The sequence below is a fragment of the Cebus imitator genome, unplaced genomic scaffold (assembly GCF_001604975.1).
Source record: "Cebus imitator isolate Cc_AM_T3 unplaced genomic scaffold, Cebus_imitator-1.0 Scaffold475, whole genome shotgun sequence".
NCBI lineage: Eukaryota > Metazoa > Chordata > Mammalia > Primates > Cebidae > Cebus > Cebus imitator.
This window is the reverse complement of record NW_016107790.1, coordinates 1,376,067-1,385,075: the sequence shown is the minus strand read 5'-3', so window position 1 is coordinate 1,385,075 and position 9,009 is coordinate 1,376,067. Positions and strand designations below refer to the sequence as shown.

General features: G+C 42.5%; 1 protein-coding gene across 1 annotated transcript in view; it reads left to right on the top strand.

The window, feature by feature from the left end:
• Window positions 1-9,009, top strand: part of SEC23B (SEC23 homolog B, COPII coat complex component) — a 44,788-nt gene that overhangs the window by 34,407 nt on the left and 1,372 nt on the right. The window contains exons 17-19 of the mRNA XM_017512667.2: window positions 1,228-1,314; window positions 4,913-5,068; window positions 5,443-5,508. Coding sequence (XP_017368156.1) covers window positions 1,228-1,314; window positions 4,913-5,068; window positions 5,443-5,508 — 309 coding nt within the window. The remainder of the gene's footprint in view (window positions 1-1,227; window positions 1,315-4,912; window positions 5,069-5,442; window positions 5,509-9,009) is intronic.

Below are 9,009 nucleotides of genomic sequence, written 5' to 3'. Positions count from 1 at the left end.
TTTTTGAGATGGGGTCTTACTCTGTCACCCAGGCTGGAGTGCAGTGGTGCGATTTCTGCTTACTGCAACCTCCACCTCCCAGGTTCAAGTGATCCTGTCACTTCAGCCTCCTGAGTAGTGGGGACCACAGGCACATGCCATCACAGCTGAGCTAATTTTTTGTGTTTTTAGTAGAGACCGGGTTTTGCCATGTTGCCCAGGCTGGTCTTTAACTCCTGGGCTTAAATGATCTGCCTGCCTGGGCTTCCTAAAGTGCTAGGTTTACAGGTCTGAGCTACCACACCCAACCATAATATATATTTTGTAGTAAACTTTAAAAATGTGTACTAAATGCTGTCTTTCATATAGGTATCCATAGTCTGTCTTATCTACAGAGAGTGTCTCTGATTTCTAAAATACATACAAAACTGAGAATATTCAGAATTATTTTTTGTTCCAAGATCAAAAGATATTATTAAGCTTGATCAACATAGTGTGAGACCCTGTCTCTACAACAAATAATTAGTTGGGCATGGTGGCATACACCTGTAGCCTCAGCTACTCGAGAGACTGAGGTGGGAGGATCACTTGAGCCCAGGAGGTCAAAGCTGCAGTGAGCCAGAGTCATATCACTTTATTCCAGCTTGGGCAACAGAGCAACACCCTGACTGTTAAAAAAAAAAAAAGGTATCATGCGGCCAGGCGCGGTGGCTCACGCCTATAATCCCGGCACTTTGGGAGGCCGAGACGGGTGGATCACGAGGTCAAGAGATCGAGACCATCCTGGTCAAAATGGTGAAACCCCGTCTCTACTAAAAATACAAAAATTAGCCGGGCATGGTGGCGCATGCCTGTAGTCCCAGCTACTCGGGAGGTTGAGGCAGTAGAATTGCTTGAACCCAGGAGACAGAGGTTGCGGTGAACCAAGATCGCGCCATTGCACTCCAGCCTGGGTAACAAGAGCGAAACTCCATCTCAAAAAAAAAAAAAAAAAAAAAGGTATCATTAATCTCCCTTCTCAATTGATGAGGAACTATTTGGAGCCAATTTTTCCTGCAAAGTAGAGACTGAGTCAGGAGCAGAAAGTGGAAATGTGTCAGGAAGAAAAGGGGTGAGCCACTTTGCTGGGCACCATTTGTAAATAGCCTTTGCTGTGGATACCAGGCATGGGGTCAGAGTCGGGTGGAAGTGGTTGCTGTGTGGGAAGCAGGGAAGACCAATGCCATCTTTCTCTCTCTTTTTCTTCAGCCAGTACTCCTGGACAGCAGCAGCATTCTAGCTGACAGAATTTTGCTGATGGATACTTTCTTCCAAATTGTCATTTATCTTGGTGAGGTAAGATTATATTATTAATTTATTTATTTTTGTTTTTAAATTGGAGAAAAGGCATACAAATTTATTCAGTATGCGCACAAGGAGAGTTACTGTCCTTAACTGTGGTTTTTGTTTTCTTCTTATTTATTAATTTAGGTTTTACTGACATTTGTTACAAGTTTGGGCTTAGAAAGCACAGTGGCTTTTATTCTAGTGAATAAAATCTTTTCTTAGGTCCCTGGAGAATTTGTATATTTATTAATTTCAATAATATTTGCTGTAAGTATGGGCCAGTGCAGTGGCTTATGCCTATAATCCCAGCACTTTGGGAGGCTGAGGTGGGCATATCACCTGCGGTCAGGAGTTCAAAACCAGCTTGACCAACATGGCAAAACCCCGTCTCTACTAAAAATACAAAAATTAGCTAGGCGTGGTGGCATGCACCTGTAGTCCCAGCTACTCTGGAGGCTGAGGTGAGAGAATCATTTAAACTCGGGAGGTGAAGGTTGCAGTGAGCCAAGATCACGTCACTGCACTCCAGCATGGTCAACAGAGCGAAACGCCGTCTCAATAATAATAATAATAACAACAATAATACTGCATGCTTTAAAAAAATTTCAGGTGATTCTTTTAAATCACCGTAATTTATTTATTTATTTATTTATTTATTTTTTTGAGACGGAGTTTAGCTCTTGTTACCCAGGCTGGAGTGCAATGGCGCGATCTCAGCTCACTGCAACCTCCGCCTCCTGGGTTCAGGCAATTCTCCTGCCTCAGCCTCCTGAGTAGCTGGGATTACAGGCATGCACCACCATGCCCAGCTAATTTTTTGTATTTTTAGTAGAGACGGGGTTTCACCATGTTGACCAGGATGGTCTCGATCTCTTGACCTCGTGATCCACCCGCCTCGGCCTCCCAAAGTGCTGGGATTACAGGTTTGAGCCACCGCGCCCGGCAAATCACTGTAATTTATTACCTTCAAAGTTAGGCAAGACGAGTTTATTCTCCTCAGTAAATATTTTATACATACTACTGTTCTATCAGAGTTAGCGTTTGGAGCTAAAGTTGTACTTTGATGAAATAACATGGCCCAGGGAACGTTACACTAGGTCTGCTGACCCCTAGGATAGCTGTGGATAGCTCTCAGTCCATTTCTTTCTCAGTGGGGTTCATGCCCTAAGAAAGGGAATAGCTCCTCTGAATTATTTGCGTGTTTATGGCAAAAAATCCTTCAATGGAGATAATGGTGATATTTATATTCAGTGATGCTTTTTCTTCTATTGTATGTTCTCTACCTTCATTTAATTGGTCATAAATTTGGTTTCCTAGTGACCAACTATTAGAAATGATTTCCGATGTCGTGAAAAGATATAAATTGTGTTTCAGGATTCCTTCAGTAACTTAGGAAGTATTATTTTCTAAGACTCCTAGGTATTTTATAACTTTAAACTTTTTTCAGCATATTAACACCCATTCTGCTAGCCACTTGCACACAGGTGCTAGGCCATCAGTAATAGTCCTGGACTGAGGGCCGGATGACCAGCTGCTCTTCCCACTGGGTCCTTTGGTAGTGATACAGCCGGCCCTCCGTATCCACAGGTTTCATCTCTGCAGATTCAACCAACCGCAGGTTAAAAATAATTTTGAAATAATAATAAAAAATAATATAAATAAAATACACAGCACAGGCTGGGTGTGGTGGCTTACATCTGTAATCCCAGCACTTTGGGAGGCTGAGGCAGGCAGATCATCTGAGATCAGGAGTTCAAGACCAGTCTGGCCAACATGGCAAAATCCTGTCTCTACTAAAAATACAAAAATTAGCCAGGTATGTTGGCGGGCGCCTATAATCCCAGCTACTCAGGAGGCTGAGGCAGGAGAATCACTTGAACTCAGGAGGTAGAGGTTGCAGTGAGCCGAGATCGCACCACTGCACTCCAATCTGGACAACAGAGCGATACTCCGTCTCAAAAAAACCAACCAACCAACCAAACAAAACAGCACAAGAACTTTTACATAATCTTTACATTGTATAAGGTATTATAAGTAATCTAGAGTGATTTAAAGTGTATGGGAAGATGTACATTGGCTATATGCAAATACTGTGCCACTTTGTATTGAGGATCTATGGAATTTGGTATTGGGAGGAGTGGTCCTGGAACCAACCTTGTGGATACCGAGGGCTGACTGTATCCACAAGTCATTTAAAAAATGTTATAAGGAGACAGAATGAAAGAAAAGACTCGTTTGAGAGAGGAATAAATGCTGGGAACAATTAGATAAAACAGTAATGGTGGGGGAAGAAAAGGGAAGGAATTAGGCTGGAAAGTGAGAAGGAGGTAAAACCGATGATGAGAAGTTGCCCTGCGGTCTTGGTGGGGAGAGGACTAGGGGTCATGCCGCTGTGTGAAGGAGGAGACCCTCATGGAGGCCACAGTACAGTGCTTTCTTTGCCTTAAGCTCACCCTGATTATCAACATTTCTTTTGTAACCCCTGATCCTGTTTATTCCAATTACTGAACACATTCTTGTGCAAGTGAGGGTTTCTAAGGATAAAGACAGTGACTTTGTTCTCACCCTCCCAAAGCCCTGAGTGTGCTGGATGTGAGTGTTCTTATGAACTCTTGGATCCTGGTAAGCTTACAGGCATTTCCCATAGGCCAACAGTCAGTCACAGCATTTAGTCCTGGAAAATGGTAACTGCCACTCTGAGAAGGAGTGAGCAGGCTACAGAAGGAGGCATCTGACAAGAATCCTCTGCCTGGAGCCATGTTCATGGCTCTGTGAAGACACATTGCACACTTGCTATAGCCTCTTTCTCCATTTTTCCTCTCCATTGTCGTCTTGTTTTCTTAAGTAACATGCAAAAGCACTTCACTTTATTTATAAGGTATAAGAATCAGTTAATGAATGTTTCTTGATTTCCTGTGTATATAAGATATTTCCTAGACCAGTTGCTGATGCGTATAAAAGAAGGAAGGGTGACAAAATATGTAGTTTAGTCAGGGAGACAGTCTACTTTCCATAGTTTAGCATATGGCTTCTCCTCGTTGCCTGATCAACACACTTTGATTCTTACAGCCTTCGTCTCCCTTGCTAAGCATACCTTGATTCAGGGCCCAGCAGGAGCAGGGCACGGGGATGAGTCAATTGCACCCAACTCTGTATCACTAGAGGAGGAGTGTAATGTGTGTGCTGTTAGGAAAGAAGATGAGGGAATGGAGTCTGTGTGGGCAGCCAGCAAATCCCTTCCTCTGCCAGGTGTGCGGAGATGAGAGGCTAGACTGAGTGGTAACAGTGGAAGTGGAAAAGGAGGGAGGCCGTGGCTCCTTGGGATGAGTAATCCACAGGCTTTGTTAACTCGTTGATATAGAAGAGAGGAGGCGTGAGTGATGCATGACATTCCTGGGGGAATGTGCAGGTGGAAGCACCCACTTGCTTACTCCTGCTTCTCCTCCTGCCAGTAGCTCTGCTTTGCTCTCCCTCTGAAGCTTATCATTTTTGATATAAGAGTTCTTCACTGGAAACAAGCCCTGAGTGGCGATGGTAGAATGTCAGTGTGACTGAAGGCTGTTGTTAACGGTTTCACAATAGTTTTGGTTGGTTTATTTCTGTGTAGACCATAGCCCAGTGGCGTAAAGCTGGTTACCAGGACATGCCCGAGTACGAGAACTTCAAGCACCTTCTGCAGGCACCACTGGATGATGCTCAAGAAATTCTGCAAGCACGCTTCCCGATGCCACGCTACATTAACACGGAGCACGGAGGCAGTCAGGTGAGTGAACTGAGCTCTAGCTCCAGTGGTTGGTTTGTTTTATGATAGATTGTTACGGCTATATATCCAAACAGGGTGGTTTTTTATGTGATGACATAAGTTGACACACAGGAATCTTCCAAATATGAGTTCTTTCTAAATGAGTGGTCAAAATATGCTTGTGTAAAAGGATTGCCAAAATAAAATACGTATTTTATGTTTTAGGATACTTAAATGGAGAGCCAGTGGGCTTAAGCCAAAGAAATAAGTTACTGTGCAGTAAAACAATTCTAGTTTAACCAAAAAAAAGTTGTAAAAACTTACCTTTTTTCTGTTACACTAATATTAATGTCACTTTTTAATCTTTAAACGTTTTTTTTGTTGTGTTGTTAAAGGCTCGATTCCTGTTGTCCAAAGTGAACCCATCTCAGACACACAATAACCTCTATGCTTGGGGACAGGTAAGAAATTGTCAGGTATTTGGGGAGGATGCCAAGCTAGTTTTTTAAAAAGTTGTTTTAAAATTCTACAAATTGGATCTGTTTTGGCCTGGAGACAGAATAACTGCATAACTTGGGTATTTTGCCAGGGAGTAAGGAGGAGGGAAACAAGTTGAATAACACAGTTGGGCCGGAGGTTGAGGGGGGCTCCCTGTGTGGGTCCCCTTCCACAGTACACAGTGTAACTTACCAGGTTCAGGCCAGGGGACAGAGCACTGTACTGTGGCCGCCATGAGGGTCTCCTCCTTCACACAGCAGCATGACCCCTAGTCCTCTCCCTGCCAAAACCACAGGGCAACTTCTCATCATCGGTTTTACCTCCTTCTCACTTTCCAGCCTAATTCCTTCCCTTTTCTTCCCCCACCATTACTGCTTTATCTAATTGTTCCCAGCATTTATGCCTCTCTCAAACGAGTCTTTTCTTTCATTCTGTCTCCTTCTAACATTTTTTAAATTAAACTTTTATGAGATAATTGTAAATTTATATTGTTGTAAGCAATGATACAGAGAGAGATCAGCTGTATCTTTTACCCATTTTCCTTTAGTGTTAACATCTTGCAAAGACTATTATATAGTATCACAACTGGGATATTGAGATTGATAAGGTCAACACGTGCAGCATTTCCATCACCACCAGGATCTCTCATGTGCCCTTTTATAGTCACACCAGCTTCCCTCCTGCCTCTGCCCCCCACTGCCAGTGCCTGGCGGTTGCTCACCTGTTTACCATTTCTATAATTTTGTCATCAAGAATATTATGTATAAAGTCACACAGTCTATAACCTTTTGGGGTTGGCTTTTTTTCCCTCAACATAATCATCTAGAGAGTCATCTCAGGTTGTTGCACGTATCAAAAGTTTGTTCCTTTTTATTTGCCAAGTAGTATTCCTCAGTATAGATACGTGTATTGCAGTTCGTTTGATCATTAACCCATTGAAAGATACCTGTGTTGTTCACAGTTTCTGGCTACTAGGAATAAAGCTGCTATAAACATTCATGTGCAGAAACCTTGTTATCTCTTTAAATCTTCATTTCTTTGAGATAAATGCCCAGGAGTACATTTGCTGGGTTGTATGGTAATTATATGTTTAGTTTTTAAGAAACTGCCAAACTACTAGCAATGTGTGAGTGATCCAGTTTCCCTGCATCCTAGCCATCGTTTGGTGGTATCATTTTTATTTTAGCCATTCTGGTAGGTATGTAGTGGTATATCATTGCAGTTTTAATTTACATTTTCCAAATGACTAATGGTGCTGATAATCTTTTCATGTGCTACTTTGCCATCTGTGTATCTTCTTCAGTGAAATCTCTGTGTCTTTGGTTTGTGGTCTAACTGGATTATTTGGATTTTTACTGTTTGAGAGTTCTTTATATATTCTAGATACTACTTTTCCAAATATGTGGTTTGTAAATATTTTCTCTCACTTGTAGTTTGTTAATTTTCTTTATAGGTTTATCCTATTTTGGTTTGCTCAGCTTTTTGCTTCTGTATGTTTATATCTCTTGCCAGAATAGGAAAATTTTCAGTCATTATTTCTTTGAATGCCTTTTCACCGAAAGAAGTGCTCTCCTTTCTTTCTTTCTTGACATCCGGTGACATGAATGTTAGATATTTTGCCATATCCCAGGTACTACGTTTCCATGTATTTTCTTTGTTTTGTTCATTTGGGTAACTTCTGTTATTTTGTCTTCCAGTTTATTGATTCTTTTTTCTGTTCCTTTTCTGCACTGAACTTATGCACTGAGCTTTCTGTTGGTCACTGTGTTTTTCAGTTACAAAATTTCCGTTTGATTCTCCATGTCTTCCACTTCTTTCTCGGGACATTGTTTTTCTTTGCCGAGGCTTCCTATTTTTTCATTTGTTCAAATGTGTTTGCAATTGCTCATGAAATATTTTTATCATGGCTGTTTCTAACAATTGTTGTCAACTCAGTGTTAATATGTGTCAATTGTCTTTTTTTTTTTGAGGCAAAGTCTTGCTCTGTTGCCCAGGCTGGGAGTGCAGTGGTGCAATCTCAACTCACTGCAACCTCCACCTCCCGGGTTCAAACGATTCGCATATCTCACCCTTCCAAGTAGCTTGGATTACAGGTGCTTACCACCACTAGCCCGGGCTAATTTTTGTATTTTTAGTAGAGACGAGGTTTCACCATGTTGGCCAGGCCGGTCTTGAACTCATGACCTCAAGTGATCTGCCCTCCTCAGCCTTCCAAAGTGCTGGGATTACAGGTATGAGCCATCGTGCCCAGCCTGTCAATTGTCTTTTTAAATTCAGTTGGAGGGCTTTGTATAAGTGATTTTTTGATTGAAAGTTGGACACTTGAGTATTTGTATGAGACTCTGGATCTTATTTAAAACTGCTACTTTTCACTGTTTTTTTCTTACACTACTCTGACAGGGAAGGTGGTTGCAAGGCTGAGTGGGGCAGTGGTGGGTTCCATTACTTCCAGGTGGAGAAGCCCAGATTTTCCACTGGCTTCTGTTGACACCGGGGAACACCTAGTGATTTCTCATTACTGCTTAGTGGGAATGGGAGTTCCAGCTCCCCCATAGCCTCCAATGACGCCACTGTGGAGATGGCCTTGTTACATCTGGGTGACGGTGAAAGTCCTGACCCTCCACCAGGCCTCTGATACCATCCCAGTAGGCAGGGGTGGGACATGTATTTTTGCCAGGTTGGGCTGGAAGTCCACGCTCCACAGATGGCCTCTACTGACACCACAAGTGTAGGGGAATTTTCTACTGGCCATTGGGGATGAACTTCCTGGCTCCATACTTAGCCTTCTCTGCCACCATCCCAGTGGAAGTGTTGGAGTGCCTTGTTACTGCCTTGTGAGGGTGGAAACTTGAGCTGCCCACCCAGCTTTTGCTGATTCAGGTGGGTCAGGGCCATAGTTTTTTTTCATTTTTGCCTGGAGTACAGTGGTTATTATCTAAGATTGTTCTGTCTTGCTGGGCTGCTTCAGTCTTTTGGCTAGAGAAAGTAGATGCTTTTCATTGTTTTGTTTCGTTTTGTTTGAGTCTGTGCTCAGTGACAATTTGCCAGCTTCCTCACTTCCAAATCCAGAGTATATAAGGCAAAAAGGAAGCCCAAGGACTCACTGCTGTGTTGTTCCTTGGGTCTCAAGTTCTTTAATTTGTCTTCTGTCTTCTCTTCAGCTTTCAAGGTCTTCTTATGTTTGGTTTATATAAATGCCCAAGGTTTTTAGTTGTACTTAGTGGGAGGAATAGAGAAAAGTATATCTTCTACTCCTTTTTCTTTGAAATCCTCTGAAAACATTTTGATCATGCTTATATTTTTCTAATTATAACAGCATGGTTTCATTTTAGAAAATTTGAATATGTTGCCGGGCGCGGTGGCTCATGCCTGTAATCCCAGCACTTTGGGAGGCCGAGGCGGGTGGATCACGAGGTCAAGAGATCAAGACCATCCTGGTCAACATGGTGAAACCCCGTCTCTAC